Source organism: Doryrhamphus excisus, chromosome 5, assembly GCF_030265055.1.
Source record: "Doryrhamphus excisus isolate RoL2022-K1 chromosome 5, RoL_Dexc_1.0, whole genome shotgun sequence".
Classification (NCBI taxonomy): Eukaryota; Metazoa; Chordata; class Actinopteri; order Syngnathiformes; family Syngnathidae; genus Doryrhamphus; species Doryrhamphus excisus.
This window is the reverse complement of record NC_080470.1, coordinates 14,820,938-14,840,416: the sequence shown is the minus strand read 5'-3', so window position 1 is coordinate 14,840,416 and position 19,479 is coordinate 14,820,938. Positions and strand designations below refer to the sequence as shown.

Genomic DNA, 19,479 nt, shown 5'->3' with positions numbered 1-19,479 from the left:
ATCTCAACAGAAGCTTCTTTCCAATCCGCAGAGGAGTTGAAATATTTCCAGCATGCTCGCTGCACTACTCCTGTACTTTCAAAACACCGATAGAAAGACTAGACAAAAGGAGGTGTGGTGGAACTACATTAACAGATTTGTCCGGATGATAATTGATATCATTATATGGCATGAAATTGGGAGTACACCGTATTAAAAGCACAGAGAGCACAGACCTCCGCCAAGCACCATAGTTCCCCCACATTGCCGTTTACACCAGAAATATTAGCCCTACCAGGGCTCTACGTTAAAAACAAAAATGACTTGCCCATGGGGAATCCTTAAGGTGAGAACTACTTACCCGAACTTGCCCCATGTAAAATGAAAAGACTGCCATAATTATATCATATATCAATATATGCTGATAATTCATCAGATAATAGTACTGACGCATTGTATTTGGAGGAATGTCTGCAAATGTCTCCAAAATAGTGTAGATGTATGTTAACATGGCATGCCATACTACCTTACACATCGTAGTCGTAGTAAACAGTGATATTTATAAGTTGTGCACCACAATGAAACATTATTGAATAGACACATTTGTGTACTACAGTAAACCTCGGATATATCGGATTCAATCCGTTATATGCGTATACCGGAAAATGTCCGTTTTACACATATATCGGATTTATATCTGGTATATGCGTAAATCGGATTTTATCCGTTATAAAAAGGCACTTCCTTGACTATGTTTCCAATGTACCTGGACGCGCAGGCAACGCTGCAAACACTGCAAATGACGTCGTATAGCGGCCTGTCACGATTCGGCGAATCGGAGCGCCACGATGCGGCCATCCGATATATGCGAGGGAAATTTAATGGAAATGCATTGGAATGGGACTGGAGATTTTGTCCAAAATAGGCAAAATCCGTCATACAAAATCCGATATATGCAATTAATTTTTATTGGAAATGCATTACAGAAAAATTGGTTCTTTTTTATCTGTCCGTTGTGAGCGAATTTCCGATATATCCGAGTCCGATATATCCTAGGTTTACTGTAGTAAAGTGTTTTTAATCCAGAGAAAAATGCTCAATGGTCAAACAATAATTTGTGAAGCAAAGGTGAGAAAAATCCACAGAGAAATTTAACCGCTAGATTTTGTAGCTTGTGCAAAATCAGCACTTGGTATTGGATCTAATCGGTGGTGTTTCATTGTGACCACTTCAAATTGTCGCAGCAATGTGATTCACTCACCTGTGCCATCATTTGATTTGCTGCCGCTAATAAAATACTTGTTTAGGAGGCCCTGTTTCATCCGTTTTTGGTGTTTTCCTTCAGAGGTTGTTGAAGAATTAGACCATGTTGGCAGGGACGCCATGATAGATGTTGTCCTAGTCAAACAATCGCTGATTGGTTGATCGTGAACAAGAACGGGTGTGGGTAAAACGCGGATTGTGGATTGCGGACCACGGTCTAAATAAACGATTCTAATTGGTCCATTTCAAGATTTGCAGGGATTGGTTTGCAAATTAACACCGGAATTACGCAGTCCGTGTTTTACCAACACCCAACAAGAACCGCTTTTAAAAAAACTCTTGGCAGTACGGCATGCTAAAGTGCACTTGCCCGACGGGAATATTAATGATTGGATTTACTTGCCCCAATTTTGCTTTAACTTGCCCCGGGCCATCGGTACATCATTATTGTCGAGCCCTGTCTACATTAATTACATATTTATACATATTTAGATTCCTTGACCACGAAAACATTTACCTTGTCACAAACCTTTTCATGTCAAAAACAGACATCAGATGGTGTTTTATACACGGCAGCACAAGGAAAGTATTCGACTGTTAAAAAGAGAACGCTCGCAAGCAGTGCGTTGGCGCGCAGACCAGCAAAAAGGATGAGGCCGCTGTCACGCGACCAATGTGACATGTGAATGGTGGACATTCTCCTGACATTTTCTTGTCTTATACTCCGAAATGACTCACACAACTAATTCCGGGTCATTGTCAGACAATCTAAACAGGCTGAAGACGACGATCTGGTTCATCCGTGATGCTTTGTTCTCCATTACATCGTTTTCACCCAGTGATCCGTTCCCGATCAAGTGCAACTATTTACTCATCTGGTACAGTCTGTATGCTAATTTTATCCAAAACATTATTTTTTTAAATCCCAGGAACATACGCCTGTGGACAGAGCCTAAAAGTCCGTCATGATCAAACATGATTCAGTCAGTCCCGTTTGTCAGGTGTGAAAACAGCAATCAAACTCCAGTGCCAACCAAATCAAGCACCCCTGATTGAAAAGAAAGTAAAAGCCGTCAAATGAGAAAGGAGCCATTGCACGTGTTTACATCTGGCATGAGGTTATGTTGAGGGCAGGTAGAAGAAATGGGCTGGAAAATGTGAGGGGGGGGGGGGGGGGGGCTTACATGGGGGTAAGCAAACTGAAAAACCGAACCGGAAAAAGAGGCAGCAGCAAGAAGGGGATGGCGGCTGGAGAGGTAAAGCCCAGGGGTCGGTCTGTTTAATGTTCCGTTTGTCTGCACGGATCGACCACCAAAGTCTCACCGGTTGCAGCCGGAAAACCACACACATACACAAACACACACTTCTCTTTCCAGAATTCCCCCCGTCCTGCTGCCTTTTCCATCGCTTAGCCCTCCACCCACCACCACTTTCTTGATATTACCTTCACACGGGATAAAGGAGAAGAAGTTTGAAGAAGTAAGCTGTTAACTGCTAACCCATTTGGTGGGTTTTCCGTGCAGGATACCCATGGGCTTGCTAGGTATGGCATGGATGGAATACTGACGTCATGCTGAGAGTGGAGATGCCGTCCTGCCAGCAAATCAGCCCATGTTACCTTGTCTCTGACACTGCCGCTCCTGGAGTGGAGGCTGGAGCCTCAACGGTATTGTAAAAATCGCCTCCGCTCATTACAGGCTCATTTATCAGTAAGACATCATTCAGTATGGAGGCTGCTAAACCCGGAGTCAATTAGAAACCCTGGATGCAAGATGGCCACACTCGCTATTTATGTGTCTAGATTAGAGGACCACATCTTACTTCTCCTTTACTCACTTGTCCTTATTGGCTTTCTTTAGGGCAAAGCAGGTCATCGTGTTTGGCAAGCGGTTAAACATTATAGCAGCTGGAAGCATGTGACTCTCTCACACACACACACACACACACACTTCCACCCTGAAGCGTACATGCCGTATCTACTAAGTCGTTAAAGTTGGAAAAACATGACAATTGAGCAGAATTGATACATGCTACAAAATTGTGATGGATACAGATCAGTGCTTCCGTGTGTCAAGGTAGCATACAGTATTACAGTACAGTAAACCTCGGATATATCGGACTCGGATATATCGGAAATTCGCTCACAACCGACAGATAAAAAAGAACCAATTTTTCTGTAATGCATTTCCAATAAAAATTCATTGCATATATCGGATTTTTTATAACGGATTTCGCCCATTTCGGACAAAATCTCCAGTCCCGTTCCAATGCATTTCCATTAAATTTCCCTCGCATATATCGGATGGCCGCATCGTGGCGCTCCGATTCGCCGAATCGTGACAGGCCGCTATACGACGTCATTTGCAGCGTTTGCAGCGTTGCCTGCGCGTCCAGGTACATTGGAAACATAGTCAAGGAAGTGCCTTTTTATAACGGATAAAATCCCATTTACGTATATACCGGATATAAATCCGATATATGCGTAAAACGGACATTTTCCGGTATACGCATATAACGGATTTCGCTTATATCGGACAAAACCAGTGGGAACAATTGAATCCGATATATCCGAGGTTTACTGTACAACACATACACTCGCTGCATACAAAGCTTCATATTCAAAAGTTTGGTTTGACATACTTTTTGTGTGAGCATGACGTCCAAGTTCTGCATCTTCTGTGGCTTTCTGTACGTATTTGACTCTTATTTGCTGGCGTTAGCTTCTTTTTACACTTGTGCGACAAGAGACTCCTTGTTTTTGATTCACTGAGTGGATTGGTTAGCTAACTCTGGTGCTTTCGCGTAACACAGCAAGAACAAGGAGCATGTGCGTTCTCACAACTTAGTATGGGGGGGGCGCCACCTCTCCTTTTACGGGGATGTTACTTTCTGAATGGGAGGATGAGACAATAGCCACGTTTACATGAGGAGTTTTTCTCTTTCCGAATGACCTTTCCGAAAACAATAGTATACATGGAAAGGAATATTACGATCTCTTGTCTGCATGCGCCACTATATAAACAGAATAGTCAATGGGGCATGCCCAGTAAAGCATAAACATCAACATCACGTGATACCGACTTCCCCAAGTTTTTCTTTCACTTGTTGGAATAACTCCGTATTGCCGGTTTTTCATTGGCCCAGTCTTGAAATTTAGTTTGGATCAAAAACAAAGTTTCCGCAGCAGTCCAGTGCCGATTGCTGGCCTCCATTTTTAAAAGTGAAGAACGTCTGGATCTGCGTGTTACGTCATATCTGAGCATGCGCTGAAAGAACGCACCCGGGATCAATTTAAAAAGGAAAAGATCAAATTCAATCTTGCTAATATTTTATAATTAAACTCAGGACATGTTTTATATAGATATATATTTTCTTTTTTAATAAAACTGGACTTTATGAGCTTTGGAATTCATGAGCCCGCACATCAAAGCCATTGAGACTGTATAACCATATTGGTGCTATTTCTTCACTGTTGTTTTCATCAACGATGATAACCAACCTGTTTTGTTCCCCAACCTTTTTTTCATGGTGAAAATGCAACATGACGAGCCAAGGAAGAGTTTAGGATAGGGGGTTGTTATAAAGAAGATGGATGTTTACTTTTCCTATATTTATATCAAAAAGCGAATTGACTTTTATTTTAGCAGCTACTTTTCTACAAGGTTTTTATAATTTTAATGAATGCATTTCCTCTTTGTCCAATTTGCAATTCTTACTGGAAAATTTGATTTCTTCATTGTTTTTTTATTCTACACTAAAATGGTTTCAGTTTTTATTGACCTAAACTATAGCATACGAAATAGTACATAGACTAAAATGGCTGCCAAAAACAACAGCGTATTTCTTACAGTAAAGATGCTGTGGCCCACAGAGGTATGACTGCAAGGATTTTTCACAAGCTCAGCAAACAAGCAAGCAAGTCCTTCTTCCTTGCGAACGCCACGCCACGCCACATACAGTAAAGCAGTCATCACAGCAGACGGGATGGCCAATAAGTGTAAGGGGCGACTATGACAAGCACGGCTGCTTCTGTCACCATGGCAACCCATCTCAGGCTACTTCCCGGGGACACAAACACACCCTGACACGCTCGCCGTCCACGAGCACATTAACAAACACACGCCGACATCGGCCACGCTGCATAATCACAAAGTAGGCGCAGGCTAGCGCTGCTGCGCACTACGTGCAGGTGTACATGCTCAGCATCACCTCCGCCCCAGATGGTGCGACAAGAGAGGAAAACAAAAAAACTCGGAGCGGTAAGAGAGCCTGCAAGGTGTCAAACGCGTGGCGTTCTCGCCTTGAAAAAGGTTTCAAGGAGGACCTTTTGTCCCCCATCCCGTGCAGAGCAGTGTGTGTTTGTGCATCTGCAGTGTGGATAAGAGTGAACTCTCTTACCCCGGTGACAGAAGGGGTGGGAGAGAGGACGCGGCACAGGCGTGGCGCTGAAACGCGCATATAATGGAGGAAGGGTGACGCGGCAAGCTCAATATTTAACCTGCGCCACTATTTTATGATCCCTTCCAACGCCAGCGTGAAAACGATATGGAGAAATATTAATGATCACACAGGACCTCGGGACATCAAACACGACTGAGCCACACATACTGTAAATATTAACTTGCTCATTGTTATTTCATTGAAATGGATCCACATGACTCCTTTCTTTATTAAGTCCACAAGCTAGCACCGCTAACCAACCAAAAACAAACACCCCCGAAGAGAAGACAATAAATTACATCAGGCAAAATTAGGGTAATTAAATACTATTTTGTATTTGGTCATGCATGGCTCCCACCTCCCCCCCAAACCATGAATATGTTATTGTCTTGGGTGTCCTGGTTGCTTAGTGCAATCATGACTAAAGGATGAAGGACAGATTCGCAAGCTAGCTCTGGTGTGAAGAGGCAAGTCTCACAGACATTTGCTCGCTTTGACTATACGGGGGTTAACTTCTTTTTACACTTGCATGGCAGTTAGAGTAGGAAGGTGAAAGCAGTGTTTCCCCATACATCCCTGTATTACTATTATTTTTTTAATTTTTTTATTCTTTATTTCTAACATCATCTAAAGCACAACAAACCAAACATAAATCAACACAAATAAAAATACCTATGTATAGACTTATCTAGTCTCACCCCCCTAAACACCCAAATTCCAACCTCATCCCAACAAAACATATATTATTCCTACACATCCAACCACCCTCACCCAGCTTGAGGCACCCAACTACGTGCCAAGAGCAACCAGTTCATTACTAGTCGTTGTATCGTACATAGTCCAGTACAAAAGAAAAGAGAATGAAACCACTCCAACTATACAGTCACCACACCAGTCATCACAAGCTAACATGGATATAAAAAACATCAATGTTATGGTATTGTTTAAAAAACAAATGTGAGAGAAAAAACAAAAATATTCTTTAAAATACCTCAAATTAAATAATCACATTTGAGTCTTACTACTTCCCTTTTGTCACTGCTATCCCAACTACAGTGCTTTCCACTTCTATTTCCTTTATTTTTGTTTATTTATTAATTTATTTAATTGTATTTGTCATTACATTACAAGCATTACTTGATCATGTGACCATAAGAGAGCAGTGCAAACCCCTCAGGTACAAATAACCTGAATTAAATAAATCCTTTCCTAACATTGGGCTTCTCTTCCTTTTCAGGACACAAAAAAGCAAGGCAATACAGATGTGAAATGTTACACTTTCGCCTCAAAATATCAGCGTTTATGGCAATGCCTGTCGTTATTCATGTAGCGAATCCAGGTAAAGACATTAGGAAGTGTTTTATAGGCAAAATAATGTGGAAACACTAGTGTGTGTGTGTGTGTGTGTGTGTGTGTGTCGTTGGGCTGTGTGTCAAAGGACCATTTCTCAGTCATATGACAGTCCTGAAAATACATTGGAGGCACCGGGTTCAGTTACACACAGTAAACATACACACACACATTCATTTAGTCATTCAACAGTCTGGTCAGGTGACACACGTTTTACATCAAATGAAATTTCGCCAAGGTGCTCCTCTCACACCTGCATACGACCCAGTGAGATACTAAATTTAGCTTTAAAAGCTTAAAAATAGTTGTGGTAGTGCTGGGTTCCGTATGATATGTACCGGCAAAATACGTACTGTTCCCTCTATGACGCTGTGATTTCTAAATCACTGCAATCGGAGAATTGGACAATAAAAACAGAATCTGCCGTTTACCGAAATTGACGTAATGTGAGAATTAAATTCTGTCATTGTGAGAAACAGAAATGTTTGAAAGGGGAAGTATTTCCCCAGCGAAGAATCTCATCCCAAACACAGACCTGCACCCTCCCCAACTAAAGTTGGCTCTTGGAACATGGAAATCGACATTTCTAAAGATACTAAGCTAACTTTAGTTGTGTCGAAAGGGCAAGATGGACCGACTTGAAGTTGCTTCAATGAGAGAGCAAAGTCCGAGGCTGAAGGATTTTTTCTACCTCAAGTAGTTTGTTGACATTGTTTTCCTCCAGGGCTCGACAATAATGATGTACCGATGGCCCGGGGCAAGTTAAAACGAAATTCGGGCAAGTAAATCCAATCAGTGATATTCCCGTCGGGCAAGTGCACTTTGGCATGCCATACTGCCAAGAGTTTTTTTAAAAGCGGTTCTTGTTGGGTGTTGGTAAAACACGGACTGCGTAATTCCGGTGGTAATTTGCAAACAAATACTTGCAAATCTTGAAATGGACCAATCAGAATCGTTTATTTAGACCGCGGTCCGTGTTTTACCCACACCAGTTCTTGTTCGCGATCAACCAATCAGCGATGGTTTGACTAGAAAAACATATATCATGGCGTCCCTGCCAACATGGTCTAATTCTTCAACAACTTCTGAAGGAAAACAGCAAAAAGTGATGAACCAGTGCCTCCTAAACAAGTATTTTATTAGCGGCAGCAAATCAAATGATGGCACAGGTGAGTGAATCACATTGCTGTGACAATTTGAAGTGGTCACAATGAAACACCGCCGATTAGATCAAATACCAAGTGCTGATTTTGCACAAGCTACAAAATCTAGCGCTTCCATTTCTCTGTGGATTTTTCTCACCTTTGCTTCACAAATTATTGTTTGACCATTGAGCATTTTTTTCTGGATAAAAAACACTTTACCATTACACAAATGTGTCTATTCAATAATGTTTCATTGTGGTGCACAACTTATAAATACAGTAAACCTTGGATATATCGGATTCAATTGTTCCCACTGGTTTTGTCCGATATAAGCGAAATCCGTTATATGCGTATACCGGAAAATGTCCGTTTTACGCATATATCGGATTTATATCCGGTATATGCGTAAATCGGATTTTATCCGTTATAAAAAGGCACTTCCTTGACTATGTTTCCAATGTACCTGGACTGGGCAATGAAAAGAGACGCAAGGTAATGAGAATTTAACTTTATTGGACTCTGAGCATAACAAATTGTTAATTAAGCTAGGCCCTGTTACGCCCGTCAGGCCTACGTTATTTCCAATAGTGAGGTTAAGATCTCATTCACTGCTGTGCTAGTATTATTGACGTCACTCACTTTTATATTTGTCCTAAATCTGGAGCCAGGAGAAAGACAATAGCCAGTGACATCAACAAGATTAGCATAACGATGCGGCCATCCGATATATGCCAGGGAAATTTCATGGAAATGCATTGGAACGGGACTGGAGATTTTGTCCGAAATAGGCGAAATCCGTTATAAAAAATCCGATATAGGCAATGAATTTTTATTGGAAATGCATTACAGAAAAATTGGTTCTTTTTTATCTGTCCGTTGTGAGCGAATTTCCGATATATCCGAGTCCGATATATCCGAGGTTTACTGTATCACTGCTTACCACGACTACAATGTGTAAGGTAGTATGGCATGCCATGTTAACATACATCTCCACAATTTTTCAGACATTCCTTCAAATACAATGAGTCAGTACTATTATCTGATTAATTATCAGTATATATTGATATATTATATCATTATGGCAGTCTTTTCATTTTACATGGGGCAAGTTCCGGCAAGTAGTGCTCACTTTAAGGATTCCCCATGGGCAAGTCATTTTTGTTTTTAATGTAGAGCCCTGTCCTCCATTTTTATTTGGATTGTTGTGTTTTCTTTCTTTTCGGAAGAAAAAGGGGGGGTTGCCTTGAAAATGATTCAGACATGCACACAGGCTTATCTTCGTGTCTGGTCTTGAACTGATGATCTCCGTGTAACAAGGACGATTTTACAGCGGAAATTCACCAATGGTTTAAAAAAAAAAGTCAACAGTAACAAGGACCATCAAGTCAAATTGTTGCAGCATGGCGTAACGGTGTGCTCTCTTCTGTGTGTGTGTGTGTATGTGCACTCCCCTCCCCCCCATCGACACCACATTTCTGTGCAGTGAGCGGAGGTTTACATAAACAGGCCACAGCTCTCCATCGGGGAATGGGAGTCGGGGCCCGGTGGCATCAGACAAGCTCTGAAATGAAACCAACGTGAAAGCAGCGTGCTGAAAAGACACGTGTACGTCTTCTCACTGCTCACTTCTTTCCCCAGCCTGACGTTATGCTGAGCCGGACACTTGGGAATCCTTTCATCCAATCGCTCCTAAGGAAAGACTGGCAGGCTGAGGACAAATTATAAGTCCATTTCAAAACTTTCCCCTTCCCAGCTTCTGGGATGTTCATGGGTGGTCCCAACAGCTGGAACCATATAGCCATATGTTTATGTTTTATGTTAGCCATGTGGCTAAAAATGCAGGTGCAGTAAACAATGAAATGAAATATACATCTGTCCATTGATGTGCTCAAGGCTGGGTTAATTTAAAGGTAGTAAACAAATACAGTATGTATTTATTGCTATTAGGTAATATTTTCTTTCAACAACTTGGCCGTGTGGTGGTTATGTGAACATACATTGGAAATCTGTCCCTGGCGGTGCGGTGGAATTAGGTAAATATGCAGCATCGGCTTTCAGAGTCACGGGTGAGCTGGAGCCTATGGGAACGGCCACCATCCATTCACATTCACACCTATGGAGAATGTAGTCTAACAAGTATGTTTTAGGGGTGTGGGAGGAGTCCGGCATACCTAAAGAACAGGAAATCTGTCCACAGATAGGTCCAAGCCAAGACAGGTCAATAGTTGTTAGTCTATGTGTGCCGTGTGTTTGATGGGTGACCATTCCAGGGTGTACGCCGCCCCTCATCCAGTGTTGGCTGAGGCAGACTTCAGCCCACCGTGACCCCAATGAGGACAAGCGGTATACAAAAGGGATGCTTTGTTTACACAAAAAGCACAAGAGCAGGTAGGCAGAACAGACAGTTAGCGGCGCCGCAGGCTCCAAGCTAAACACCTTGACATTCAAATGCACAAACTGGAACAAATAAACCACTTTCGATACAAATTCTTCTTCAACAAAGACGGTTGGAATGGTCCCGTGCCAGACTTCACCCACTTCTTGCTTCTTGTGTTTCAACTTCAAAGATGCAATCCAATAACATCTCAAGACAGTGGACCCCATTTATGTATAATGAATGTGAGTGTGAATGGTTGTTTGTCTATGTGTGCCCTGTGATTGGCTGGCCACCAGTCCAGGGTGTACCCCGCCTCTCGTCCGAAGACAGCTGTGATAGGCTCCAGCTCCCCCGCGACCCTCATGAGGATAATCAGTAGAAAATGAATGAATGAATGAACAATAAATGTGTTGCGGACGTGTTGACAGGAAGTGACGTTGTTTCAGAGTTGAGTTTCAGCTGGGTCACAGCCACAACATTAGCATTATGATTATGATTAGCGTTGTTGTGAGATCATGCAAACTAAACTCTAATAAAAGCCTGTTGTTCCCACAGTCAAGTCTGGTTCTTGTGTCTCGCCAAACACCTCAGGACCCAATACCCCATTTCATCAACGTCTGGGCGATATAGACCAAAACTAATACCGCCATTGAGTATTAGGTTGAATATCAACAATATCTAACAATAAAAGAATAGCGAATATGCTGAATAGGTGTAAGATATGCTAACACAATGGTTATTCAGCTACACAAAAATAAACATGAACAGAAAAGGTGTCCAGTGTTTATGTAACATAAACAGTTTTTTCATTTATAAGTCGCTCTGGAGTATAAGTCACAGGAACAGCCAACCTATTAAAAAAAGTGTGACTTATTGTCCGGAAAATACAGTATTTATTGCTAGGCTCAACCACAAAACAGCATGATTCATAAATTCATACATTTTTGTGAGTGAAGTTGTCTACGTCAGCTTAAGCGGCCATGTTTTTGTGATAAAACAAACATTGTGGACCAGGACTTGTTGAGTTGGTCCACATAAACGGTTTGGACTTTGATCATATACAGTACACGCTGTCCGCATCCATAACTATCGCTTCCCAAAACACACACACATACGTACATACAAACATGCATGAATACATATTAACAATGTAAACATACAGTGCCTGGAAGTGGGCTGTACGGGAGATGTGCGATGAGATCCTGCAGACAGCACTGGGCGACTGGGATACATACTGATGGGTGCGCACACAACACACACAGATACACACTGACAATAGCAAAGGCATGGTGGGCCACTTCAAACACATTCCACAACATGCACAGCATTGTCAGAAAATGCCACTGTACTTCTCAGAGCCTACAAATGGGCAACAAAGCCACACACACACACAAAGCTCTGGATCTTCCTTAAATTTGTTTGTTTTCAAGTACGATATGCAAATGGACCTTCCTTGTAGCCTGAACACACAGCTCCCTTGTTCATTCAGACAAACAGAGTGAACAAGCCAGGAAGAAGTACGTTCATAACAAAACCCCAGTGCAGTAGTACGATAGCAAAGCTGCAGTGTTTTGTTATCATCGCAGCATGAGAGTGGCCTGAGAAACTGCTCATTTCTTTGTCTTCTGTTTGTGAAGCAGCCCAAACAGCATAATATATCATTGAAATAAAAGAGTAGTCGCTATTGCAGTATTATTGCTAAACTGTTACCAATGATAATAATACAAAAGTGAAACAATTATTTGATAATCCACGTATTACAAATAACATCTATTGATAGAAAAATAATATTTATTAATGTAAAGATTGTCGTTTAGATTAATTGCCCCTTGTTTATCGTGGTTAATTGGTTCCAGACTCGATTACGATGAGTGAATTTCAGCCAAATATGATTCAATATGAATAAACTGAATGTTTTCAAAGTTAGAGCATGGAAAACTTGTTTATGACTTTGTAAATACGGGTTTTGACATTATTAGCGCACATGAAATAACAGCCCAGTTTTACACTCCTGTTGTTCTCTGTTTTCATCACATGGGCGCTAACTAGAAAGATGAACTGGAACTACTACAAGAGAGTGAGGGAGTGTTTCAAATGGAGTGGGGAAGAAGGGCAAAGAAACCAGAAATGTACCACTTCCACATTGAATGAGGGGAGAACTTTTTTACGTGTGTGTCTCTCAATATTTTTTGACTAGTAGTAGCAGTAACAGTGACCATTTGGTATTATTTGAAAAACTGCGATACAGTGAGGAATGACAGACCAAACCAACATGAACCAAAGATAAACAGTTTGGTCGGGAACATACCAGAAAAGAGTCAAAAATAGCCATCACTGTTTTCCAGCCAAAGCTGACGTGGATGTATATCTTGTTTTCATAAGATAATAGGTCTGTTTTTATGTATGACTAAGAAAATGAAAAATATTGTTTGGGAGACAGACATCTTAGGATATTTATATTTCCGCAAAATGATTAATTGCTGCAGTTGTAATTGATACATTACAATATCTATCGAGGATGACTGTAATAATCAGTTTATCATTGCGTCTTGAAGCCACTGAAACCAAATGGAGTGGATTACTTAGCTGCAACCAGCAGCAGTACTCTTTATTTTTTCTTATGTTACACAGAATTAATGAATTCATATCATAAACTTTTTTCACAAGTATTGTTAAAAATAGATGTATGTGTATTTTTTCCCCTAAAATTAATACAAGAAATTGTTTTACAGCTAAAAAATGACATTTGAAAAATGGTCAATTAGGTGATTTACATTTTTTCTACAATCAAACACCCTACACTAACCAAAACACATTTCCCTTGTCCAATGAAAAGCTGATTTGTAGGTTTCTTTCTTCTTCACTGTTCTGTATTATATACACACTCACGCACCAACAGTAATTAGCTAGATTTTATGAACTCTATAATGTCTATTAAGCAGATTTATGCTTATATAAAGCCAACTGGTGTTACGTTTTTCGACAATAAACAGCATAGCTGAGGTAATCTCTGATGCCGTTGTATTGATTCTATACCCTGAAGGTCATGATGCATCATATTCTAATACTGATAATTTGTGTCACCTTTGTGTGTTTGTCAGAGAGAAGAGTTCAGTGCCGGAAGGTCAGGCTGTGGAAAACATCCATAAGATCAGAAGCGTAAATACGTGCATACACACTGGCCCTGTCCAACAGCGCCGCGTGTACGAGGCTGAGGGGAACAAGAAGGGGGCCAGGCTCCTGGTTGCACAACTTGTTTTTCACAAGTCGGTCCGGGAGACAGCTCAGCAGTTACTTCAGAAACCCGTTTGCTGATAACTACGGCAAACAACCATGTCCAAATCTATTAAAAACAGCCAGCCAAAAAAGCCTTTCCAACATTATCTAGAACGCAGTCAGCTCATCACAACCGCAGTGGGGTAAATATATCAATCCTGAAAGCCCCCCCATCCCCACCCCCGCCTTTGCCATGACTGATGTAGAGCTATCGCGTCCATTCAGAACCAAGTATTCTTAGAATTGGTTATTCTGGGTATTTTGGTTGTTGACCCGCACCCTCTTCAGCGTAAACATCTCAAGAGTGCCAAATATGGTCACTAAGCAGAGAACTGAGTAAATAAGGCACCAGAAGCAGCCAATGGCATGTACCCCCCACTCCCTTAGAGGGACACAGAGACAGAGAGAGGGAGCCAAAGAATGAGGAAGGAGGGGTACAAGTAGCCCACTCTCATAAGACCCCTTTCGGGAGTGGGGGCGCGGGGGCGTCTGCTCTGTCTGCATACATGACCTCAGTAAAGTGTCCACAACATTTGCTTGCTTTGAACCTGGCTGGTGAAGGAAGCGGCCATTTTAACCAATACGGGCCAGAGTCTAAAGATCAGGCATACACTCGTACGTTATCGGGGTTTGTTCCACAATGAAGTACTCGCTGGCTATCCTTGTGCAACATGTTTGTAATACTAATCTAACCTCTTCAGAAACACGAGTAGGCTTCACAAACAAACTGGATCTGGATTCCCACCAACATGCGATCAACTTTTGAAAAGTTTTCTTTACTTAAGGAGCATCACAAACACAGCCACAGCCGACACCGCGAGCCTCGCCAGCCAGGGCGAGTTGGCTCAGCGACCCGGATTTTTGTTTTACTTGTCTTTATTACATGCATGGCTGTATTGGGGCTGACATGAGTGCTTTTGTTTACACTCTCTCACTGTAGAAACTAAAAATCTATTAATTGTGCCTTTAACATAACTACAGTTATTAGGGCTCTATGATGTCCGCATAATTGGCCATTAAAAACAGAATCTACTGTTAGATGCTGAATCTCAAGGAGAAGGAGCGCTTGTGTGGGGAGTAGCATTCGCCCTCTTGGATTTAACATGCCCAACTGTGACAAAGGTTTTTGAAAAACTTTGAAACTCACCTCTTACGGAGCATGAATGGAAGCTAGTGGGGTGAGTTTAGTTTAGCAGAGCATGCTAGTGTGGCTGTCAGTGTGTTGGTTGGATGATTACTGCTTGTGAACACAAAACGAGCGTTTTACGGTGGCCGTTCTTAGTGACGAGAGGTACCTTTATCCTTGGTCATCAAAAGACATTCTGAGCACACGCAACACAATTCCAGACTTCAAAATAAGAGTGGTGTCAGAAAAAAAAATATCGCAATTGGAATTGCGTCGGTGACTACGCCTTCGTGAAACAAAAACATTAGCATGAGTTAGTTTCATTACAGATTGGCACATGTTGCTACGTGTAGACATAGGCTGACATCCTATGACAAAAGTTAGCCAGGTGATATCCATATTCTCAAATACGGGGCAAAAATGACCAATGATGGAGTTAATCAATAAATGTAAGTACAGTAAACCTCGGATATATCGGATTCAATTGTTCCCACTGGTTTTGTCCGATATAAGCGAAATCTGTTATATGCGTACACCGGAAAATGTTCCTTTTACGCATATATCGGATTTATATCCGGTATATGCGTAAATCGGATTTTATCCGTTATAAAAAGGCACTTCCTTGACTATGTTTCCAATGTACCTGGACGCGCAGGCAACGCTGCAAACGCTGCAAATGACGTTGTATAGCGGCCTGTCATGATTCGGCGAATTGGAGCGCCACGATGCGGCCATCCGATATATGTGAGGGAAATTTAATGGAAATGCATTGGAACGGGACTGGAGATTTTGTCCGAAATAGGCGAAATCCGTTATAAAAAAATCTGATATATGCAATGAATTTTTATTGGAAATGCATTACAGAAAAATTGGTTCTTTTTTATCTGTCCGTTGTGAGCGAATTTCCGATATATCCGAGGTTTACTGTATTTTTGCATTTACTGAAAAAGCACACACTCGGGATGCTACAAGAAAAAAATAATTCAAAAACTTGAAAAAAAATAATTTTGAACAAATAAAACAGATTTCATAGGTTATCTTAGTGGGTTGGTAAGTCTTTTTTCAGGCTGCTGCGCCTCAGACTTGCAAATTTGGTTCAGTTTTATAGTTTGCCATTGTAGGATATTCTAACATATACTTTCTTGGCAAAGAATGAGGTCTGCTGTGATTAAAATGCAGCAGAGACCCTGCTCTAACTGAAAACCTCTAATTTAGCACATCCTACAAAACGTGTTTTAACCTTTTAAAGACTTGAGCACACTTGGATAAGGAAGGATGCGTTATTATTAATTGTGATGTGAATTTGTTTTTTGCATGTGTGAACATTGAGACGCTGCTCCCAACACATAAGAAAAGAGAACATTTTAAATTTGATATTTTTGAATAGGTAAGCGAGTAGAGCAAGTGAGCCATTCGTTGCCATGTAAGCGGTTAACGGTGGGAATCGAATCAACGCACGCTTTAATGTCAGACTCCGTTATGCTACGATCAACACCCCCCCCCCCCCCCCCTTTGAATCCATTGATAAAAGGGCACCTCCTGTACTGGGGGAAGCGGTGTGTCAGTAAATTGTATTTGACCGTGCTAATGTGGCTAATCCACCGTCTCCTCTTTGGTCATAATGTGTTGTTTACGTTGTGGGAGGCCTGAGCTAGTTAGCTATCCAGCTAGCCGTGCATGGCCGCTTGCCTCACCCCCCCAACCTGGCTAATCTGTCCCCGGCGAGGAGTCCCCATTCGGGGGGAGGAAGCAGACGGCATTGGGGGTGGGGGGTATATTCCTCCAAAACTTTACGCAGGGATTGTAATTAATGGCGGGCAGCCATGATCATGAGAGGCGAAAAACACATAGGGCCCTAAACAACCTTTGTGCGCATGCGCTTTAACAGTTCATATCAACAGTGTCAAAAGGTACTGTATATTACATTGCTATAAAAACCACCAGAATCACCTTAACACTATTCAATTCAGTACTACCCAAGCAAGTTTAAAAAATACACAGATGTGTACATTTATGCCAAAAAAATAATAAAACGTGTACTTACTTTCTCCCTTAATGAGTCCATGCTGGCTTATCATGCAGCTACAAATGAGCAGAAAAAGCACAAGTTGTGCCCCCAGTTGAAGCCTCATCTTGTAGAGAGGAAAACACCTCCAATGGTGTGACAAACGTATTTCTTCAACGGTGATAGTACTTAAATCAAAGCTGCACCCCGTCAACGGGGCTCGGTGATAAAAAGGGTCTCCCCGGACAAGTTCTTGGTGTTGCGCCTTGAAATGAAAACGCAGACCACTAATTGAGGTGGTCCTCTATGGTGGCGATACACGTTGTAGTGAAAATGTTCATTTTCCATAAGTGAAGGCGACTGTCTGCATCCATGTGTCCTCTTGTCCACTTTTACTGGCGTTAGTATCCGACTGGTAGCTGATAGCTCTCGTTCATTTATCTCCTCGCTGGAGCTTCCAAGTTGTGTCTCCAGTTGTGGATAAAAAAATCCTTTTAGGAGAAAGAAACGTGGAAGAAGTGGATGTTTTTCCCTTCCAGCACACACACTACGACAATCCCATGAACTCCTTCACCCTTTTCGAGGCAGCACCACGCCGCCAATACAAGCCCTCATAAAAGCTCCAAGCGGAAGGGGAAAGTATCCAAAAGAGGGGACAAACCTGGAAAATGAATGCCTCCTTTTCCCTCCCAAACACAAATACCTCGTAGTAAAAAAAGTCGTCTTGTTTCTTCTCCGTCAGATTAGCCGATGGGAGAAGACGAAGAAGGAGGAGGAAAGGGGGGGCAGCTAAAGCTAGCTAGCTAATCCAAAACAAACCAGCTTTCGGTGTGAAATGTAAGGGGAAAAAAACACACACGCACGTGAAATAGCTGCGTAGTCTCCAGCACTGGTGATGAGGTACAAAACAGAAATAGTTTTAAAAAGAAAAAGATGCGTAAAAAGTTCCGAGTGGAGCTCGCTCGTCCGCCGTCAGGTTGTCGTGTCTTTGCGTGTCTCCTTGTGTGAGCCAGTAAACAACTCCTGCCACTCACCCCAGCTGGGACACGCGCCGGACGCCGCCAAAACCAGGAGCGGATCGGACTGGAACCATTCATGTCAACGGGGAAACGGGCCGGATCAGCGGGAACACCGGCGCTCTTTGTCCAGAGGAAGGTAAACAAACGGGAGTGTCTTTTTTTTTTTTTTTTTTTTTTACAAACGACGGCAGTAAAATACATTTTATTAATATGTAGCTAATCAATGCCTATATGTACCAGTATGTATATAATCTAATGTATTTAAATACAGCACAATTACAAATCATTTTACATTTACATTATTATATGGCGTTCTTAATATAGTAATGTAACATTTACATACTATTGTAATATATGTATAGACGCAGCATATATGTAAAGAACATTATTTACGAAATGTAAATGTTACAACATTTACAGCATTGCAAAATAATAACAAATACCTACAGTATGTATAGTACATGTTTATCAGTGGCAGGAGGTACCACTGATAAATACTGCGCCATGACTACCACCACATCACTACTATGAGGAGAACCAGAGTATAGAGCCACCTGCTGTGGCCCAGCAAGGTGCACTATATTCAGACACATGCTCCGAGCGGCCGGTGTGAACCAGATTATATAGAGGGGGAGGAGCCACCCGGTGTGGCCCAACAAGGTATTCCTCCACACTCTCCGAGCAGCTGATGTGACGCCCGGTGGTCTCTGGCAAAACATTTGCAATTTTTATATGTCGTAGCAAATTCCAGCGTTTGTTTATATTTGCTATGGTAGAGAGAGACCCACGAGGTAACAAACACATGGAGAGCACCAAAGACAAAGACCATGGACTGTAACAAGACCAGGGTGCAAGACCTTTGAATTTTATGGCTTGAAGAGAAGACCGTCATCCTTTGAGGTATGTAAATGTGACGGGAGTGGCTGCGTCTTCGGCTGCAACCATCCATGCATAAACATCTCCGGTTCCTGCTAAACAGTCTGTCAACCCGGCGGCGCCTTGTGGGTGACACTTAGTGTTTCTGCCTGTTTCATTTTACATCCATAACACTCATTTCTGCTTCCCACCACAAAACAATAACTATATACAAGTACATTAGTTATTAGGAACGAACCTACAAAACCATTACCATTACCATTACTCATTACTTAATTAGTTCCCCAATAACTACTCTAAATGGATGTGCCTTAGTCATTAGTTCACCATTAGTTCCCCAATAACTACTCTAAAAAGATGTGCCTTAGTCATTAGTTCACATTAGTTCCTCAATAACTACTCTAAATGGATGCACCTTAGTATTAGTTCACCATTAGTTCCCCAATAACTACTCTAAATGGATGTGCCTAAGTCATTAGTTCACCAGTAGTTACCCAATAACTACTCTAAATGGATGCACCTAGTTCACCATTAGTTCCTCAATAACTACCCTAATTGGTTCTTCATTAGTTCATCAACAACCACTCTAAAAAGATGTGCCTTTGTCATTACTTCACATTAGT

At 41.7% G+C, this 19,479-nt stretch overlaps 1 protein-coding gene across 1 annotated transcript in view; it reads right to left on the bottom strand.

Annotated features, from left to right (window-relative positions):
* Nucleotides 1–17,985, bottom strand: part of insrb (insulin receptor b) — a 128,840-nt gene extending 110,855 nt beyond the window's left edge. Inside the window, exon 1 of the mRNA XM_058073090.1 lies at nucleotides 17,001–17,985. Within this exon, the coding sequence (XP_057929073.1) occupies nucleotides 17,001–17,088 (88 nt within the window). The 5' untranslated portion in view covers nucleotides 17,089–17,985. The remainder of the gene's footprint in view (nucleotides 1–17,000) is intronic.
* Between the last annotated feature and the right edge of the window lie 1,494 nt (nucleotides 17,986–19,479).